This window comes from Petaurus breviceps, unplaced genomic scaffold (genome assembly GCF_028583685.1).
Source record: "Petaurus breviceps papuanus isolate PSGF00001 unplaced genomic scaffold, PetGlider_PUasm1.0 90977, whole genome shotgun sequence".
Taxonomy (NCBI): domain Eukaryota; kingdom Metazoa; phylum Chordata; class Mammalia; order Diprotodontia; family Petauridae; genus Petaurus; species Petaurus breviceps.
Window position 1 is genome coordinate 10,786,089 of NW_027187391.1, and position 22,621 is coordinate 10,808,709.

At 36.9% G+C, this 22,621-nt stretch overlaps 1 protein-coding gene across 1 annotated transcript in view; it reads left to right on the forward strand.

Annotated features, from left to right (window-relative positions):
* Window positions 1-19,693, forward strand: part of ALDH8A1 (aldehyde dehydrogenase 8 family member A1) — a 30,870-nt gene extending 11,177 nt beyond the window's left edge. The window contains exons 3-7 of the mRNA XM_069077324.1: window positions 4,543-4,698; window positions 7,357-7,506; window positions 14,249-14,505; window positions 16,695-16,856; window positions 18,422-19,693. Coding sequence (XP_068933425.1) covers window positions 4,543-4,698; window positions 7,357-7,506; window positions 14,249-14,505; window positions 16,695-16,856; window positions 18,422-18,874 — 1,178 coding nt within the window. The 3' untranslated portion in view covers window positions 18,875-19,693. The remainder of the gene's footprint in view (window positions 1-4,542; window positions 4,699-7,356; window positions 7,507-14,248; window positions 14,506-16,694; window positions 16,857-18,421) is intronic.
* Window positions 19,694-22,621: the final 2,928 nt, after the last annotated feature.

Sequence of the window (22,621 nt, forward strand, 5' to 3'; positions counted from 1 at the left end):
ATGAAGGGGTTGGATTCAGTGACCTCTAAGGTCCCTTATATCTCTACATCAATTAGCATTGTTGTCATTCAGTCATTTCAGTAATGTCCACCTCTTTGTGACCCCATTTGGAATTTTCTTGGCAAAGATACTGGAATGGTTTGCCATTTCCTTCTTTAGCTCATTTTACATATGAGAAAACTGAGGCAAACAGGGTTAAGTGACTTGCTCATGATCATATAACTAGTAAATATCTGAGGCTGGATTAGAACTCAAGAGGATAGATCTTACTGATTCCAAGTCTCACTTTACCCACTGCACCACCTAGCTGCCCCTATCTATGAGCATATGTATCTTTAAAATACTATGATGCATTTTGTTATTATGTCATCCTGATTATTTTTATTGTTATTGTTGCCATTATCACCATGAAAGTTGAAGTCCCAAGGGATGATGCCAAGATATGCTGCTTGTCCTTCATTCTCGAAGAGAAGACCATAAACCAGACCCTAATGTCACTGAGACATTGATGAAATGACGTAGAGGTCAGAAGTAGTAAAAAGAAGATGAAAGGAGGACAATTTTACTTCAATGGAGGAAAGGCTATCTAAGATAGGGATAGAAGAAAGGTTTTCAAACAACAGTAGAGGGTAAGAAGTAGGATGATAAGGCACCTTTTCATGACCCTCTGAATTAAGAATTGTTCACAGTGGGGCAGCCAGGTGGCTCAGTGAGTAAGAGCACTGGCTCCAGAGTCAGGAGACCTGGGATCGAATCTGGGCTCAGATACTTAGCACCACACCCAGAAATAACTGGCCTTGTAACCTTGAGCAAGTTTCTTAACCCCAATTGCTTTAAAGAAAAAAAAGAATTGTTCACAGTAGGGGACTGTAGTAAATGTAGCATGCAAAGGGGTAGAGTCAGGTTTCTGATCAATTAAAATGGTCATTTGATAAATAAACATGTATTAATCTTCTGTTATGTGCCAGGCAGGCACTGTGCTAAGTGCTGGAGATAAAAGTATAAAATAGATGGTCCCTACCCTCAAGGAGCTTGCAATCTAATGAGGGAAAAAAAGCATACAACAGGAAGCTGAAAAGGGATGGGAGGAAAGAGAAGTGGGTAATGAAGAGATGGTTGGGTTGGGTCCCCTCCTTACATGGAAGTTTTGAAGTTTATGGCTTTGCCCTCTAATCAGAGGGGCAGAGGGAACTGATGAAGTGTACAAACCAAGACTGATTGGATCTTCTAGGATGATGACACTTCCCAATGAAGACAATCCTAGGGTCATGATGGAGAAATCCAAAGAACTCTAAAACAATGCTCAACTGTGTAGGAAATGAAATCTCTATACCACCCCAAAATGAGTCTTTCCATTTCTTCTTTATTTAGCTTTTTATTTATGTGTTGTCTACTCCATAGATTGGGAACTCCTTGAAGGGCATGTACTATTTTTACCTAGCATTTTACACAGAAACTGGCATATAATGGAAGCTAAATAAATACTTGTTGACTTGACTTGATTGATTGAAAAGAATATTAGTTGGATATAAACTCTTTGAGAACTAGGACTATTATCATTTTATCTTTAAATGTCTAGAACCTAGCCTAATTCTGGACATGTAGTCAATTGAGCTGAATTGAATTGAAATGTTTGTGGATGTAGGGGAATGTGTTGAGAATATAGAAAGAGTCCAAAGGACATAATAGAATGGTTTAGGAGATAGGCAAGTCAGATTGGAATAATGAATAGGAATGAATAAAATAGGCATAAGGTTTTAGAGAGGATATAATATGTATATATACTTTGCATCTAATGCATTATGACTTGATGACTGGGATTTAGGAACCAATATGGTAGGAGTCAGATTAGAGTAGTGTGCTCCATGAATGGAGCTTAAATCAGAGTACTGGATTTGGTGTCATTCATTCATTCATTCAGCAAACATATATTGAGCCATCTGCTGTGTGCAAGGCAGTAGGGACTCACTGCTTTCAAGGAATTCACATTTATTATGTATGAAAATAAGTGAATATTAAATATGCATTTAAATTTTATTTAATATTCATTTACACTATTTAAATATATTCATAAATATATAAATGTTCATTTATATTTAAATATAAACTAATTGGAGGGAATAGTTTAGGCCCTATTTAGGAGGTAGCACTTGCACTTGAAGGAAGCTAGAAATTCTAAGAGCCAAGTGTAGCAGCAAGCACCCCAAGCGTCCTCAGGGTGGCTGCCACCACAGGTTCTTGGATCTGCTTTGATAAAGGAAAGCAACTCAAAATGGGTTAACAAGCTTACTTTAATCAGTCAAACATATATCGTTTACCTCGTTCAGGGGAAAAAGGTCAGCACCCCGAACTTCAAAGTATACAGGCAGAATTATCAAGACAGAAACAGATCAAGTAGACAGCTTTCCAAACTGTCCAACCATTACACCCATACCAAATCAACATCTGGGTTTTTTAAAGCCAGGGGGCTCTGGACAACGGCTTCCCAGAATCCATATCAAATCGCAGAACACTTCTCAAAGTGAGCCCCCCAAAAAGCTACACATCAGGGCTTATATAGCCTTCTCCTGGCTCAGAGAATGTAACAACCTTATTGACTCACTGGCCAATCAAGAAGTATCTACTGAAAAACAAGCCTCCCACCCTAGGCTCCAAGTGCACTTTAGCCTAGGGGCAGGGAAGATCTTAAAAATGTACATTTCCATTACACCAAGGTGGGTGTGAGGAGGGAGCATATTCCAGGCATAGAAAATTTAGACTGTGTGAAGGCAGAAGACCTGTATTCAAATTCCAATTCTTCTACAAATAATGAATCCCCTTAAGTGGTTGAATATACTTGTATTTTTAATTTGAAGTTATAATTATATAAAATATGGTCATTGGTTCTAACCCAATAGAATCATACAGTACAAGTTCAAATAACTCAACCACTTCAGGAGATTCATTATTGGCACTAATTGGACTAAGCTTCCCTTTCTCTTTCATTTTCCTTATTTATAAGAGGAGGGAATTGGCATAGATACTCTTTAAGGATCCTTCCACCTCTAAATCTTCTGAAACCTTGTGTGCATTCCATCTATGCTCTGTTTGTCAAAATGGAGTTCAAATGTATCCCTGACCAAAAATTGTTGCCACTTCTGCTGATGGGCTTTTTTAAAAGAGCCTGCACGAGGTGTGCCATGGCTGACCCAGTAACAAGCACGCATCTGTGCACCTGAGGGCATCCTAGGGGTCTCCTGTGACAGTCTGGATTTGATCATTTTTTTCCACGTGTTGGGATAGAAATTTAATAAACAATCATATTTTCAAAGGGTTCTTTTGTGAAGTGATGGTTCAACTACTTTGATATTTGTTGTCTCAGTCTCTTTGAGCATGTGCAGACAAGGGTGATTTTGAATTGAATGAAAATGTGTGGGTGGAGGAGTGTTTGGGCTTAGCCAGACTAGAAATACTGAATTCTAAGTATTTATGACTTGTGTTCAGTCCACAATCATAAAGCAAACAGTAAGTGGCCCACTTTAATCCCATGTGTCTTCTTATGGCCTCTTCAAGTTTTCATGTTCTTGAACCTGGTAGATTTCCATGTTCTATCCAGGGGCCCATTTTAGAATTTAAATGCTTATATTTTTTCTCCACAGGGATTATGTTCAGTAAGCAATAAAGAAACCAGGAGGTCTCAGTAGATGCTGGGAATAGATAACTAGTAAGGGGATGCTGAGACATCATGTGAAGTAGAGAATAGTGGATCAATCTTGGAGTCAGAAAGGCCTGGTTTCAGGTTCTGCTTCTGACAGATATTGGGGAAAAGAACAAGAATTTATACTGTGCCTACTATGTGTTAGAAAGACTTGGGTTTAAATCCTGCTTTTGACATATATCTTGGCTGTGTGACCTTGGGAAAGTCACTTAATGCATCCAGCAACTCTCTAAGATTGCTAATTTGCAATAATAGTAATAAGAGTAGCTAGCAGTTACATAGTATACTATATATAACAGGTAAGTGCTTTGCAAATATCTCATTTGATCTATACAACAACCCCGGGAGGTATGTACTGTTTTTATCCCCATTTCGTAGATGAGGAAACGGAAGCAAACAGAGCTTAAGTGACTTGTATAGTCACACAGATAGTAAATGAGACTGGATTTGAATTCAGGTCTTCCTGACTCCAGGCCACTATTCCACTTATCTACGTTAGTGAAAGGAGTTCCTGCCTTGGGAGTTCCTACACAATGAATTCACAGGTTAAGAGTCTACCACACCTTCAAAGAATGGTAGCTTGGTTCTTAATATTGTGTTCCCATTTCCTTTTTTCAAATCCTTCCTCTATTACTTACTAATCTGTATGTCTTTGAACAAAATCACTTAACTGTCTGGGTCTTTGTTTTCTCATCTCCACAATGAAAGGGTTGGAATAGATCACCTCTGATTCTTTCCAGATCTAAATCTGTGGTCTTGTGTTATGTGGACCAGAATCCTCGTGAGCCTTTCTTTAATTCACTACAAATAGCTACCATATGTCTTAAACTGCTTCCCTCTGACAGGGAAAACTATCTCGTTTGCCAGAACTGTGGACATCCCACGGGCTGTGTACAACTTTCGTTTCTTTGCCTCCTCAATCCTTCACCACACCACGGATGCTACTCAAATGGATTCCATGGGCTGCATGCACTATACTGTAAGAAGTCCTGTTGGAATTGGTAGGTACTTCTGAGCTTGTGGGAGGGCACAGTTAATGAAATCAAACCTCACAAAATATACTCTAACTGCTTTCACTTTTCCAACCTCACTGGCACTAATTGATTTCTTGAAAACCAGAATTACTGAATGATCTCAGCAGTCACTCCAAATCCTAGGCTTTCCCTGTGATTTAAATGAACTCCTTAGCTCTTGTAATCCCTTTCCATTTTCCTCACTCTAAAACTTGCCCCCCTTCTGGCCACATAAATATTTGTAATACTCTAAAGCAGACACCAGATGTCACTGTTTCCTCAGGGGAAAAAAGTAGCCTTGGCCCACTGTAAACCCGGGCTGCTATAGTAGATGGAATTTTAAATGTGGTGATAAAAGAGAATAGGAGCCACAGAAGAAAATGGACATTTCATCTCTTTGTATCATAAACCAAAGCTATAAGACATTACAATAAGGATACTACAAACTTCCTGTGGAGGAGGGAGCTAACATATCCTACTTGGCTAATATGCCGTGATCTCCTGAAGAACAAATTTCCAATACCCATTCTAACAGTGTGAAATGTATGTTGATCCTGGTGAGAGGTACTACAGGGTAGGCAAAAAAATATGGTCTTTCTGTTTTTTTCATAAAGCAATTTTTATTGTTATATTTCATGAATGGAATACCAGTAAGATTTCAGAGTCTTGAATGGCTACAGAAAGCCTGATGGGGTAAGCATGGTAAGGACTTCACCAATATCACATTCATAGGCAGTGACCCCTTCCTTACCTAGAACTCACTTATCAAGCAGCTCCAGAGATCTGGAACATAGCTAGGTACTAGTAAAGAAGGAGGGAAAGGATTCTGAACTGCTAAAGTAGATTGTTACCATGCCTATATGTACTTTGCTTGTAAGATAGCCCACAAGATCCTCCTTTGGTGCCTATCATATTTATTTTAAACATAATCCTATAAAGCTTTGTTTTGTAACTTCTTAGCCCATACCTAATTAGAAGAGAGGAAAAGGGGCTATGAATGGCAGGTACAATGACAGCTGTAAAAAGTGATAATCTGATGGTGGAAGGAGAAAGGATAAAGTATCCAAAGATATGCACAAAAGTTCACAAACAATAGTGATCTGGTACCATTTGTTGTTGGTCTGGCAATCTCAATAGTTTCAGATGGACAACTATTATTGAATACTACATTCAAAGATCAATCAACAAACATTTATTGAATACTTACTATATAAAGTATTTATAAAATAAAGCACTACATAAATAAAATAAATTAATAACTATGTTATATGTAACTAAATAAATAACTATATAAATTTTAAAAAGTACTCACAAAATACATGCTGTGTAAAGTAAAAGCAAAAAACAGTACTTGACCTCAAGGATTCTACATTTTAACAGAATTAGGAAGATTTCTAGAATGAAGGTCCCGAAATAATTTTTTAAAAATATTTATTATATTGTTTTATATTATTGCACATATATAACCTATAACAGACTGCTTAGGGTCTCAGGGAGGGGGGAAATGAGGGAAGGAGGGGTAAACTTTGAACTCAAAATGTAAAAAAAAAGTGAATGTCAAAAATTACTTTTACATGTCATTGGAGGAAAATAAAATGTTTTTAATTAATATCATTTATTAGTTACATATTAATTTATGTATAGTCATGTAAAACATTTCCACATTAGCCATATCATATTAACCCCCACCCCCCAAGAAAAATGAAAGAAGTAAGAAAACTATACTTTAATTTGCACTCAGAGTTCATCAGTTCTTTCTCTGGAGGTAGATAGCATTTTTCATCATGAGTCCTTAGGAGTTTTCTTGGACCATTGCATTGATCAGAGAAGCTAAGCCTTTCATAGTTTATTACCATTATATAGTATTGCTATTACCATATGCAATGATCTCCTGGTTCTGCCCCCTTCATTCTGTATTAGTTCCAATCTTTTCCTGAAACCATTCCCCTGTCATTTCTTATAACATAATAGTACATCATAATCATATACCACAACTTGTTTGGCCATTTGCCAATTCATGACATTCCTTCAATTTTTAATTCTTTGATACCACAAAAAAGAGAAACTGTAAGTATTTTTGTACATATAGGTCCTTTTCCTTTTCCTTTAATCCCTTCGGGGTACAGGCCTAATAGTGATATTGCATCTACTTCCCTGGTTAGTGGTAAGTATCAGATGAGATATTTGTAAAAGACTTAACACTGTTTCTGGTGCATAGCAGGTACTTACTAGATGCTTGCTCCATCCTCATCCCCCAAGAAGTCACTTAATTACTCAGTTATGTATATAATACATCCTAGAGAGTTTTCCATCAAATTGATACATGAATATGGGAAAGGCTTGCTCCCTTCACCAAACTATGGTCACATGGGTGAGTTCTATGAGTTGCTTAAGACACGGTAAAGTGAAATGATTTTCTTACCTAGAAACAGTCCCACAGCTAACATAAGAGATGACACATGAACCCAGCGAGGTCTATTTGTTTTCAAACCCAGCTCAATCTAGTACACCATATTGCTCTAAAACAAAATATGTGTTTCTTTTTTTGTGTCACATAAAGAAACATTTTAGTTTTCTAGAAAATTCACTTACATTAGACTCTCTTATGACATGTTATCCATATCTCGGCTTTTTTGCCTCTCTTAGCTGGCTTGATTAGCCCTTGGAATCTGCCACTTTATTTGCTGACCTGGAAGATTGCTCCAGCTATAGCTGCTGGTAATACGGTGATTGCAAAGCCCAGTGAGATGACATCAGTAACTGCATGGATGCTGTGTAAACTCTTAGAAAAAGCAGGTAATTGGGATGCCAATCAAGGGCTGATTCCCTATGGTACACATTCTGCAGGTCTTAAGACTACTGGCATTGTGAAAGTAGGATCAAAAGGTTCTGGAAAGAGATCAGATAGAATCATCAGACAGCTAAGCTCTGCATGCATAGAGGAGTTTGACTTGGGATCAAGAAAGCAGTTCAAACCCTACCTCAGATATTTACTGCCTCTTCTGACCCTAGGCAAGGCACTTTACATATCTTTGTCTCAGTTTCTTCATCTATAAAATGAAGATAATAATAGCAACTGCTGAGTAGAGTTGTGAGGATCAAATGAGATAATAAATATGCAAATAGCTGTGCAAACCATAAGAGCATTTCTATAAATGCTAGTTATTAGTATTATTATTACCATTATTCCTATCTTTTGCATAATATAAGAACCAGTTCTATTAGAGAAAGACTTTTCAGTGGTGGTGTTGTGTGTGTGTGTGTTGATAGCACACTGAAATTAATCTTAATCTATAGAGCTCCCTAAAAATTTATTGGTCTCCCTATTCTATTGCTCTTACACCCAACACAAATACTAAAATAACACATCAGTACCCTGGATAGGGAATGGAGCACAATATGGTATCAGATGGTTCCTGAAATATTCAATCTAAATTTATTTCAGCTTAACTCTAGCTCACAAATTAATCCTACTTGGTGAAAATAAATATAATGCCACAAGCTCATGTAGATGGATAGAAAAGTACTTATTAATTACTTAGAATATGCTACTTACTCACTCTTCTAAGCACTGAAGATACAAATATAACCAAGCAAGACAATTTTCCACCCTCAAGTAACTTACATTCTAATAAAAAAAAGTAGCTATGAAGGAGTGTCAACATAGTAGTGTTGATTTGATTACTGTTTTGAGAGGTGAAGTTGAAAATTCCATGAGTGTGGAGGTAGGGAGAAAACAATGTGAGAATCAGGATGGCATCAAAATGCCTGAAAAGTGACTTGGTAGGCCTGTTAAGGCCATAAGATGAAAGCTCACTAAATCAGAGGCTTGGGTACCAGTGGTATGGGTCTGATTTCTGGAAAGAGGAGAAGAAAAAAGAGAAAGAAGAGGAAACTAGAGTATAGGTGGCATGGTGTGGAAATGATTGGGAAGTGGCATGGTGGGCCTTGGTATGGACTAGATAAAGTGAAAGCTTCCCAGTCAGAGCCCAGAGTCTCAGGAATTGGAATTCAGTTTCTGGGCAGAGAAGGAGGAGGAGGAGGAGGAGACTAGAATATAGGAAGCATATTATGAAGATGGTAGTAACTAGTTTGTGATATGTATGCCATCATTACATAAGTTGGGCTATGACATCACTCACATCATGCTCCTTAATTCACTACTTATAGAATGGGTATAGACACTTCCCATGAACCAGCATCTACTGTATTCAGTCTCAACATAATTTAGTCATATTAATAAAATAATCATTATTAATTACAGTTAATTACTTATAGTTATAATCTTAGAGTGATACCTGAAGCTCATAGGGGTTCAATGACTTGATATGGTCTCCTAGTCAATTAGAGGCAGGATTTTCACACATGATGTCAAACTATTTCCTCCCTCCTTTCTTACCTTCTTTCTTCTTTAACTTTTCTACCTTTTCTCTCCTCCATTTAATTTCTCCTCTCTTTTATCTCCCTCCCTGTTTTTTCTTTCCCTTTCTTCTCCTTTCTTTCCTCATCATATGTGTGTATTTATATATGCATATGTGTGTGTATATGATTGTGTACATACAGAAACATACATATACTCTGTATATTCAACAAACATTATAATTTTGTAAATAATAGATACTTTTACTAAACTCTGGGTCCCTGCTCTGTGGAATTCATAATCCAGGAGGTGTCTTGCACACAGAGAAATATAATACTGGAATATGCTGAGTACATAAGAAGAATATAAATGATGTATTATGAGTTCTAGGCTGGTTGTCACATTTCAGTCTTTTCAGAATCCACACTTAGTGCTTCAGGCCCTTGGCTTTGTAAAATGAACTTAGTCCATGCCCTTGGTGATAAAATCCCAATTCAAAGGAATAAAATCCAACTTAATGTCTGGGTATCTCAGCCCTTCAATGCATTCCTTGCTGCTAATGCCAAATGTTTTCCTCCTTTCCTGGTGTGTTCTCTGATTGCTGCCTTCAGGCCATTTCTTCCTTTTATGCTGTTCTGTGAAGTTATGTGAAGCATTACAAGGTGAGATTCTTGTAAAGGATCTCATTTGTTCTCCACCTACTCCATCTATTTAGAGAAGCCTGGGCTGTCAAGAGACTTGACTTGAAGGTTTAAGATTTGCTATATAAAAATTTTTATTTCTTCGATTATGACCTGAATAATTTTATTCCCAGGGAAAGGGCTGCTCCTTTTCAAAACACAATCAATGTTTGGTCAGAATGGTGAGCAGAAACGAAAGAATATCCAGAAGTATTCAGTTCTTAAAAGTATTAACATCAGCCCACACTGAGACATAATCAAAATGCTAATGCTTTTCTATAAGAAAAAGCAATCACACTGGTGAAAAGGAACTCATTTTCTTCATGTGGAAAACATGCAGTTTAGATGAGATTCTTCTCATCTTTTCTACTCTTAAAAGTTTCTATAAATATTAGAAGATATTCCACCCAATTTCCCCCTTCGAACTCCCTAGGGCCTACCTCCCCACTCCCATCTCAACTCTTCCCCAGCTCCTATTGAGGATTCAAATATAAAACCCACTGTAGGCCAAGTTATGAAGTGGACCAAGTTTGTCTTTGGGATAGGATCAGAGGTCTAGAACTGGAAGGAATCTCAGAGGAAATCTAGTCATACTCTCTTATTTTATAGATGAAGAAATTGAGGCCCAAGGAGGTTAGATGACTTTCCCATGGTCCCACCAATAAGAGATAGCAGAGCAGGTCACTTAAATAGGGAAATATTGTTCCTCATCAGGAAAATGAGGGAGTTTCTTTAGATGACTTCTAAGGCCCCTTAAGCTCTAATTCTATATTCCTATGATCCTTTCTCTCTCTTCTTTTTGTTTCTACTGTTTGAGTTCATTCTGCTCATTCTATAAAGTAAATTGAATCTCTTCCCTCTGAACCCCTCTTCCTATTCCCGAAACGCTTTGTTCTTATTCTGATTTCCAACCATTCAGGGCTCTCTACTGTCTTCACCTCAACTGGATTTGCCTTCATTTTGATAGAAGCTCATGTTCGTAATCCATCCTTTTCTCCAGGTCTAGTCTTACAAAAGTAGATCAAGTTAGAAAATTAATTTTGGATGGGGTTTGAAAGAAGCAGTTTAGACCACCCCTCCAATATGTTTCACTACCTAGCATAGTTTCTGAAATTTCATGGAAATAGTTTTCTAACTTTTACCCTTGAAAGTTTTAGGGTTTTTCAGAATTCCCTGTTTAAATGTAGGTGCTCCTGGGAGAGATAACCAAATGTCTAAGGTTTTATCATTGCAAGTTAAAAGAGGCTTTAGAGATCAGTGGGAAAGCAGGAGTATACCAAGACAAACTCTACTAATTTCCCAATTTCCTAATTTTGCTTCTGGTTTCCTCCTGTTACACATATTCTTTTCAATACTTCATTCATTCCCTGAGGGCCTTGCTAGGTGACTGATCTGATAATCTCTAACCAATCAGTCCATATTACCTTATTATCTCATGTCAAAGGATTACTGACTAATAAGCATACATTTCTATTGGTAAAAATGAGTTCTTGAATACACTTCCTTAATCCAAAAGAATACATTTCTGATGCTGAGAATTTCATAAACTGTGATAGGAAAAATATTTTGAGGTTACTTTTCAGGGTACAGTCTTCAGATCATTGCCTTCAGACTGAAGGCGAGTCAGCCAATGCTGAGTCACCCCTTTGGGAGTAAAAATATCCCTCTCTAAGCAAGTATGACAAGTATTTCCGTGCTTGTGCCAATATTAAGTGTATGTTTGTCTGCCTGTCCCCAAGGCAGGAAGAGCTATGTCTGATCTTTACAATATACTTCCTTACTCACAGTACAAGAGACAGCATCCTCAGCAATAACCCTGAGATAATAATTATGGGATTTAGAGCTAGAAGGGACCATCAAGGCCCCCAATTCATCCTCCACATTTTACAGAAAAGAAAACTGAGTCCAAAAACAAGTCCAAGTCCAATGTTAAATCACTTGCCCAATGTTACACAGGAAATAAATGACAAAACAGAGATTTGATTCCAGGTTCTGGGACTCCAAATACATTGTTACTTCCATTGCATCACACTATTGATAAAAACTGATGTTCCTATACAGGTTTAAAGTTTTCAAAGGACTTTAAACAGGTTACCTCACAACAACCTCACAACCCAATGACAGGTATTCTAATGGCCACTTTTCAGATGAAGATGGAGGCTCAGAGATTTGTGATTATAGTGACCCAGCTAGCAGATATCAGTGATGAGATCTGAACCCAAATCTTCCTGACATCAAATGCAAAACTCTTTATGTTATAACACATTACTGCTGCTGCTTTAAGTTCTCTTCATTCATGGCAGGTGTTTTTGGTCAGGCCAAGACACTACACTGTTACTTTTATATCTGTTTACAGAATAACATCAGAGTGAAGGAAATTACTTTGACCAGAAATTTGCTTTGTTAATCCAGTCTTATATTCTCCCTGAAAATTAATAGAAAATAAAGAACTCTTACATGGAGAGGTCAGAATGAATTACCCTAGCTGTGTCAATGCTTATACTTAGAGATCATTTTTCTTCCTGTTTTTGAGGTCTATCTAGAGGATGCTGAGAGATATGGGCCTTCATAATGGGCTAAATTAGGAATGTGACGGGCCTTCTTTCCTTTTAGCCAACCTCTTCAGTACTGTAAGATGCATAGGCATCTTCCAGAGCCACTAAAGGAAGAAAAGGCATACACTATGTTACTGGGGGTGAATAGAAGAATTTGGGAGGTATTTAGCTTAGAGACAAGAAGTTACAAGGGGAACATGATATCCATCTTTAAATATTTTAAGGACTGTTTTGTAGGTTCAATTATCCTGTTTGGGCTAGAGGCAAAGATCTAGAAACATTTTGTGGAAGGTGCAGAAAGACAGATTTGGAATCAATGTTAAAAAATAAAAAAACCAACAACCCAACTTCTCAACAATTAGAAGTATCAAAAAGTAGAATGTTGAGGGTGGGAGAAAGTTAGTAATGGTACAAATACACTAACAAAAAAGAAGAAAATGTTTTTTGAAATATGTGGAGGAAAACAAAAAGAAAGTGAAGAAGGGACATAAAATAGTACCATTTTGTTACGCCTTGTTCAAAATAATACCTATTTTAAAAAATTATGTAATAGAAGTTCACAGTTTCTCATACAATTGTTTTTCCGTTCTGTTTTTTGAAATGCTTTGTTTGTTGATGATTGGTATATTCATAATAAAATTTAAAAAATAAATTATCTCCCCTGCTCCCCCCTGCCAAAAAAAGTGGAATAGGATATCTGAGAAGGTCATAGGTTCCCAGGTAGAGCAGAGGTTCAATGACCACTTGTCAAAGTTATAGGAGGTAAAGGGTATTACGAGATGGCCTCATAGTCTCCTTCTAGCTCTAAAATTCTATGATTCTGTGAACTTGATGTAAGCCCAGTTACAGTCGGGTTTTAACACAATCAATTTGAAAACCAAGCCAATACAGGGGAATCTTTAATTGCCATTACTATCACACTAATGCCCTCCTCTTGAATTACCTTGGGTTTATTTTATATATACTTTGTTTTATAGGTACCCTACCTAGGAGCATAGGGGCTGGTGAACGGTGTTACTCTCTATCATGAACTATACAATCCTATGTTTTATTTATACTTGGGAGAACCTGATCTCTAACTGGGGGGAAAGGGCTTAAACTCGCTTTCTCATACTCGCTGGCTCCATTTCAAATCCCCACCCTACAGATGATGCTATTTACAGTTTGAATTATTGGCTCATATCTGGGTCTTCTCAAAGAGGAGTCAAAAAAGATACATAGTGAACAATATGATTCAAGTGTAGAACAGGTTGTTTATTCTTACACAGAAAATAATGATAAACCTCAATTACTCATCCTGTACATTAACAGAATGATTTAAACCAGATTCACCAACAATTTATAACCATGTGTAGTTACAGACTACTGGGAGGATGGTAATTATGCTTCATTAGTTCATAAAACAGTTCTTATAAGGTTTCTAATTAGCCAGTTTTGCATTTCACCTTTCCCTTGCCTAGGCAGGATTGGAGCCAGGATAGGATAGGAGTCACTGGATAGGAGACAGGACAGCACCCTTCCCACACTGGATACAGCTCAGAATAGTCTTCACTGTTTCCTTCCTCAGGAAAGAAAAAAGTAGTAAGAGAGGAAGGTCACTCTTTGTCATTTCCACTAAATTCCAGTTCAGCAGCTGAGTAGGGGACTCTTTATGACCACATAGTACAAACCCCTCACTCATATATAACTAGACTTAGTCTTAACCTAAGCTTCCACCAGGAATGGTGGTTGAACATGGTCCAAAGATAGAAAGGCCTACATAGAATGTCAGTTTCTTGAGGGCAGTGACACACATATTTACTTTTGTTTTAACATCACCAGAACCCTAGAATGTGGAGGATGCTTAATAAATACTTCCTCAATAGCTTTCTAACTTGAAGGAGGTCTAAAGACCATAAGGTAATAGAAATTAATAACCACAAATGTAATTTTTTTCCATTTAGGGTTTCCCCCAGGAGTAGTGAATATTGTATTTGGAACTGGGTCCAAAGTAGGAGAGGCTCTGGTGTCCCATCCTGAAGTTCCTCTGATCTCATTTACTGGGAGCACATTGACAGCTGAGCGGATCGTACTAAAGAGTGCCCCCCACTGCAAGAAACTCTCTCTGGAGCTTGGGGGCAAGAATCCTGCAATCATTTTTGATGATGCCAATCTGAGCCAGTGTATCCCTACCACTGTCAGGTCTAGCTTTGCTAATCAGGTCAGGGGAAATGCGTGTGGGGCTGGGGTGGGGAGGTAATGTGTTTGGATCTGTTGTTTTTCCTCTTAACCCTTTAAAAAAAATTCCTTATTCTGTCATATGTTTATGTCAAAAAGACAAGTGGTTGATTTGAGTAATTCCATGACATGGTAAAAAGAAAGTGTTTATTTCACTCAGTTGATATGACAATTTAATCACATTGCTGATAGGTAAAAAGTTGCAGAAGAAAAAGTATTGGATTTGGAGCTGGAGGACCTGGGTTTGAATTTCAGCTCTGCTACTTATTAATGTTTTAATTAACATTTTAATTTGGTTTTAGCTATACTTGGACTGCAAGTTTGACACCTCTGCATAGGATATACTAGTCCTGATTGCAAAGATGTAGTCTATATAAAATGTGTTCCCTCCAAGCACTTCATACCATTGTATTCATGTAATAATAATTATTACAACCATTGATAGACCAGTAAACATTTAAAAACAGACTCTGGGAGCAAGGGTGGGGGGGAATGTGTATATGACAGACATTTAAGTTTGGTTTGCATTATTAACATTTTCTACATTACTTTCTTAAGTCTAGACAATCACCAACAAAAAATAAAGCAATCCCTGATTTTATAGCATTTGCTAATTTCTGAGGTGTAAATGTTTTACAATCTGTGCTTATGAGCAAGTTAGCACTCACTCCAGCACACCCTTAATTCCAACTCAAATGTATATAGTACTTTACAAATTAAAAAGTACTTTTCTCCTGTGAAGTAGGAAGTACCCATATTATTATCCCCATTTTATAGGTGAGGAAACTGAGAGTATAGGAGAGGAAACTGAATATAAATTATTTGCCCATGGATCACACAGTAAGTGTCAAAATCAAAGTTCAAACCTGGGTGTCTCTGGCCTCAGTTTCCTCATTTGTAAAGAGGATTGAACTTGGTGATCATTAAGGTCTCTTCCAGCTTCTACATTCCACGATTCTATAATATACAACAATATTATACAATGTTTTGAAGTCTTTATTTGCCAGTGCAAGTACACATTCCCCCATACTTGGAGAGAATAAATAAGCATTCAAAACACTAGCCAAATATTTGCACAAGACTGTGTTTATTGAAACAATGAGAGCAATGATTCATCTTGATTTCCTCACAATCTTCCTCTTGGAAACAAGAGATGAAAGCAGAGTAATATTTATTGTTGTTGTTATATAGCCCTCTAACTTTTACAAAATACTCCCCCACAAACATCAGCCCTGTAAAATAGATAGTATACATATTATTATCTTAAATTTGCAGATGAAAAAACAGACCTATAAAGGTTTTAAATGATTTGCACAAGTCGTACAAGTTGTAAGCATCAGAGCTGGGACTATTAACCAACTCTTCTCCAAGTTCAGTTCCCTTTTCACAGGGTCATGCCGTTTTCTTTATTCCTAGTTCAGTGCTACAATAGTCTATATATCTATCTCTACATATTTGTCTCTGTCTCTCTCTTTCTGTCTCTCTGTCTGTCTGTCTATCTCTCTCTATATGTATATATAAAAATGAGGTTCCATATATTCTTTCCTATACCTCGTTCCCTGAGTGCCTTGCTAGGATTGTTGATTGGATGAAGAAAATAACATGATTTAAGTGTTAATTTGCTCCAGCTGATAAGTCAACAAGTCAATATATATATATATAGTACCTTCTATGTGTGCTATGTATGCCTGGCACTGTGTGCTAAGAACAGAGAATATAAATATAACTAGATAGTCCCTGCCCTCAACTCAACTACATTCTAATGGGGTAAGGCAACACATAAAAGTGACCTGAAATCAGCAAATATGTCTTGAGTGTCCACTGCTTGGAAGGCACTGTTAGCCTACAAAGGGCTTACAATTTAGTTGGGAAGCTATGGCATACCCGTAATTCCAAACTTTCTCTCTCTCTGTCCCCCCCCCCCCCCCCCCCCCCTCCCCCTCCCTCTCTCCCTCCCCTCCTTTTCCTCCCCCCCCCCCACACCCTCTAATGATATAAAGCTATGTACAAAAAGTGCCAAATGAGTGTGATACAAATACAAGTCTTCTACATGTTCATAGGAAGGTCAGATTACTGTGGACTGGGTGATCAAGGTAGGATTCATGAAGAATACAGGACTTGAACTGACCTGTAAAGAATTATGTCTTCCTTGTCATATTGTTTGCATGTTAGGGTGAAATCTGCCTCTGTACCAGCAGAATATTTGTCCAAAGGAGCATTTATGAGGAATTTTTAGCAAGATTTGTCGAAGCCACAAGAAAATGGAAAGTTGGACCCCCATCTGATCCTACAACCAGTGTGGGAGCTCTAATAAGCAAAGCACATTTGGAGAAAGTAAGTAAATAGTTATATAGTGAAGGGTTCTAGAAAGACTTCTAGAAAAAGCTCTTGGCATGGCACATCTCAAAGGAACACTGTGAGAAAATTTTATACATTATTATTCAGTTTTAAGAAATTATGCCCTCTGAAGAGCACAATTGCTACTTTTTTACTTGCCTCTGGATACAAGTCTAAAGTGAAAAGTTCATGAAAAAGAAAGAACTAAATAAACTTGTTGAAACAGTAATGGGATAAAAGGTACCAGGCTTAGGAAGTCAGTTTCAAGAGGCCACCCTACTATGTGGTAAAGAATAATCATAAGCCAAGTTGGTCATCAGTAACCTGGAATACTATTAGGACAAGGCAGGAAGGAATTCCATGACCAAAAGTGCTTTGAGGAAAATTTCTGTCCCATAGGTAGCTATAGATGAAAGGTTCTTAACCTGGAATTCACTGATACCACCCTACTGTACATGAACTTGGATGGGAAAAAGCAAACAAACCCTACATCTTTAATTTTGCTAACTTCTAACAAAAATTTAACATTTTAAAAAATTATTTAAAAACATTATTCTGAAGAGGACTATCAGTTTCACTAGGCTGCCAAAGGGACCCAAGACACAAATAAAGTTAAAGAATCCCTGTTACAGGTGGAATTTGGAAACTGTCTGCAGGAATATCCTTATTCATCTGAATTATTATGGTCCATAGGTGGGGAGTGAGAGCCATCTTGTCTAGAAGTGATCAAATCACCAATGGGAAATCTTCTAGGGCTTTGAGATTTAAAAGATTAATTGACTAAGTTAATTTCTCTTTGAAGTTTTTAAATCCCTTTCCTGTAGCCTGAAAGAGTTAATATGTTCTTCAAACAGGCTATTTCACTCTCTATCTATAAGTTAGATTAGGTTCAGTGTCTAGGTAAATTTTTTTGCTTATTGGGGGTAGTGGGGGTGGGGGCTATGCCTGGACCATGCAGTAGCTTTATTATTATTATTATTATCATTGCTTTTTAGAGGGCAATTGGGGTTAAGTGACTTGCCCAAAGTCACATGGCTAGTTTTTGTGTTAAGTGTCTGAGGCCGTATTTGAACTCAGGTGCTCCTGACTCCAGGGCTGGTGCTCTATTCACTGCACCACCTAGCTGCCCCTAACAGTAGTTTTATTTTTTTAAGATGCAGATGTGGAATGAATAACAAAATCAAAACATTTAGTTGGCCAAATATTTATTAAGTAATATTTATGTGTGCAATACTCTACTAGGTGCTAGGGGGTACAAAGACCAAAAAAAAAAAATCTTGGGCCTAAAGGAGAATATATTCTTTTTTTTTGTAGCCAATTATCACTCAGATATCAGAAATAAATGAAAGAATAAATCTCTTTCTTTTGTTAGCTAACATGGCTCGCTTACATGACTGCCACTAGTTGAAACATAGTCTTCACATCTATTTATTCATTTTTCTGCTGGTAACACAAACTTCTCAGGGATGAGCTCATTGAGTGAAATAACATTGATCTAGGAGGGTAGGTTGGGAGGGTGAAGCAGTAGACAGTGTTACTAATTGACAATTCTTTCTACTTAGGTTAGGAATTATATAAAAAAGGCCTGTGCTGAAGGAGCAAAAATTCTGTGTGGAGAGGGTTTGGATAATTTGAGCCTTCCATCTACAAACAAAGGGGGCTATTTCATGCTTCCCACTGTGATCACTGACATTAAAGATGAATCCTGTTGCATGAAGGAAGAGATATTTGGTCCTGTTGCTTGTGTTGTTGTCTTTGATACTGAAGAGGAAGTTATTGAAAGAGCTAACGATGTGAAGTATGGCCTAGCAGCAACTGTATGGTCTAGTGATGTTGGAAGAATTTGGCGAGTATCTAAGAAATTGCAGTCAGGATTGGTCTGGACTAACTGCTGGTTAATCAGGGACCTGAACCTTCCTTTTGGTGGAATGAAAGCTTCAGGAATTGGCAGAGAGGGAGCCAAGGACTCATATGACTTCTTTACTGAAGTAAAAACAATTACTGTTAAATATTAATCTTTGCTTATTGAAAAGTTGTTATGGTAAATGTCTTAATAGCATGGTTGTGATACGGTTGTGAATAGAAATTATAGAATGAATTAAATGAAGATTAAGAGACTTACCAAAAATAAATGGATAATTTTGATTATATAAAATTTTTAAAAACTATTGCACAAACAAGAGCAATGCAGCTAAAATTAGACATGAAGCAGATAAATGGGGAAAAACATCTTTGCATCAAGTTTCTTGGATAAAGGTCTCATTTCTAAGATATATAGGAAATTGACTCAAATTCATTAGAATGGGGGCCATTCTTCAATCAATATATAGATAAAGGATACGAATAGGTACTTTTAAGAGGAAGAAATTCGATCTATCAATAGTCATGAAAAAATTATCCATATCACTAATAATTGGATAAATGTACAGTAAAGAAGCTCTGAAGATTTACCTCACATCTACCAGATTTGCAAAGTTGACAAAAAAGGAAAATGACAAATTCTAAAGAAATTGTGGGAAGACAGATATATTAATGCAATGTTGATAGAGCCATAAAGTGGTTAAAAAGACATTCTGGAAAGCAATTTACAACAGTGCTTCAGAAGTTACTAAACTGGAAGCTTTGATAAAGCAATATCACTGTGAAGTCTAAAATACAAAGATATTAAATAAAAAAGAACCTATATGTACAAAAATTTTTATAGAAGCTCTTTCTGAGTGTGTGTGTGTGCATGTGTATGTGTGCATATGCATGTGCATGTGCGTGTGGGGGGGGGGCAAGGAACTGTAAATTATTGGAGTCCTCATCAATAAGGGAAAGGGAAACGGATTATGGTATGGGAATGTAATGCAATACTATTGTGCTTTAATAAATTATAAAGAAGATAGTTTTAGAGAAGCCTGAAAAAGGCTTGTATAAACCAATGCAAAGTGAAGTAAGCAGAACCCAAACACTTTGTACAATAACAGCAATATCAATAAATATAAGACAAACAACCTAAAAGACTTGGGAACTCTGATCAATACAATGACCAGTCACTATTCCAGAGGACAAGTGGTGGACTATACCACTCACTTCCTCATAAAGAAATGGTGAGACATGACCAATGGAGAAAACTGTCTTTCTTGACTATGCATATTTGTGACAAAAAGTTTTTTTTCCTTTTTCAGTCATGTGGGAGTGGATGAAACAACATAGATTTTTTTTTCATTGAAAAAAAAAATTTGATTTCAAAGAATGAACTCAGTGACTCAATTTCCCCCGTTAGGTTTTTCAGCCCTACTGAGTCAGTATTTTGTAGACAGTTGAAAGAAATGATGCTCTCTGTTTCTAGTTCAGGGAAAAGAGGAGGCAAAATTAAAAAACAGTTACTTTTGGCATCTATGTTCTATTTTATGCTTCTACATCATAGCATTCTTATTTTGTTTATAGTCTTACAATTTCTAGATAATCAGGTGCTTCTATGTTCATTTATGGTGACAGAGATATATTCCAAATATAATAGTCATTCTTGAAAGTTATCCACAGTTGTGGGGGAGGGGCAGGTGGAGAGATGGGATATAGATATCCCAAATGACCTCTTCCATTTGCCTATATAATTTCTGGGAGCACAGTAGAGAAAGTGCTGGTTTAGAAATTTAAAAAGATCTAAGTTCAGTTCCTGCCTTAGATATTCTCAGTCTCAGTTTCTAAAACAGAAGTAATAATAGCACCTGCCTCCCAGGGTTATTGTGAGCAGTGGTGTCAAACTCAAATATAAACAGAGACCATTAAACCATACACAAGGATTCCTGTGGGCTAAGTATTGACTTATAAAGTCACACATTGGGGCGGCTAGGTGGCGCAGTGAGTAAAGCACTGGCCCTGGAGTCAGGAGGACCCTAGTTTGGTTCCAGCCTCAGACACTTAACACCCCCCCCACACACACACACATACACACATAAACTAGCCATGTAACCTTGGGCAAGTTACTTAACCCCAATTGCCCTCCAAAAAGGCAAAAAAAAAAAAAGAGAGAGAAAAAGAAAGTCACACATTAACATTATAGGTGTTTTATTGCATTTTTATTTATTTTGCTAAATATTTCCCAAATACATTTTAATCTGATTTGAGTTGCATTAGGCACATAGTAGGCCACATTCAGCCTACAGATCACATTTTTTTTTACCCTTCTGGTTGTGAGGATCAAATGAGATAGCAAGTTATATGCTTTGCAAACCTTAAATTACTACATAAATGCTATTATTATTATTACTATCATTATCACTGTCTTACATCAAATGCCTCAATAAGCCCCAAGTGAGGGCTCAACCTAAAAAATTAGGAGGATGGAAGAGGTCCTTTTCTCAGCTGGGGAAAGGACAAATAATAGGGTGTACAAAAGAGAAATGCAGCCTTTTATTTTTGTATAATTGAACTTTTACATAAACAAAGTCAATACAGCTAGAATAAGAAGAGAAATGACTAAGGGGAAATCTTGGCATCTAATATCTGTAATAAAAGTATACTATATGAGAAACATAGCAAATTAACATAGACATATGAAACATGAGTCATTCTTTAATATGGAAAAAATTTAAAAAATAAATGATTTTCAAAAGAATTACAAATTGTCAACAACCATATAAATATTGCTCCAAATTGGTAATAATAAGAGAGATACAACTTAGAAAAAATCTTAGGTATCACCTCATACCCCTAGAAGTAGCCAAAATAATTTTTAAAAATGGAGATAGCCTGTGTTGGAGGGGCTATAAGAAGAAAAGAAATCAAATACATTATTGCTAGAGCTGTGAATTGGTTAAACCATTCTAGAAAGCTAACTGAAACTATGTGAGAAAAATCGCTTGTTTCATCATACCATTTGACCTAGTTTTCCCACTACCATGCTCATACCCTAAAGAAATCAAATACAGAAAGATGCAGTACTCCCCAACGATATTAATTGTAACTTTTTTGTGGCAGAAAAAAAGACATGGAAACAAAATGAATACCCATCAACTAGGAAATGACATGCAAATGTAATCAAATCATATTATATTGTAAGAAAAGATGAATATGAGGAATTAAGAGAAATACTCAAAGACTAGTATGAAGTGATAAAAAATGAGTAAGCAGAACCAGGAGAACAATATACACAATGACTCCAATAATGTAAATAAATGTCTTAAAACAGCATGAAAAAGCAGTGGAACTCTGATTAATTGTAATGACCAATGGAGGTCCCAGACAACTGATTATGAAAAACACATCTCTCCTTATGTTGAATGTAGTATATGCTGTCAAAGAAGGTCACTGTGTCAGTTGCTTTTGATTAATTTTATTTTCTTTTAAGGGGGGTTCTTAGATAGTAGTGGGGGTGGGGAACAGTTCATTAAAGGGAAATGACTATAGGGTAAAAACCAAAATCTTCAATAAAACTACACGGACCAAAATCTGTTTAGCGGTCACTTCCTGGCCATTTCCAAACCATGCCACCTTTACTCTGCATCCTTCTTGAAGTCTTTGTGCCAGAACCTGAACTGCACCACTAGGACTCTGCGCTCTTTTACATGAGTTTTTATCTCATCTTGCCCAAACTAGATATCCACATCACTTCCAGCCATTTTCAATCTCTACAATTCCCCCCATATCCATTCTGACTCACCATAAGAAATGTTATCTTCCCTCACTATACTACTTGAGGATTTGCTTCTATTTGTGTCCTCTGCCCTTAGTATAATGCCTGGCATATAGTAAGTATTTAATAAATGCTTTGTCAT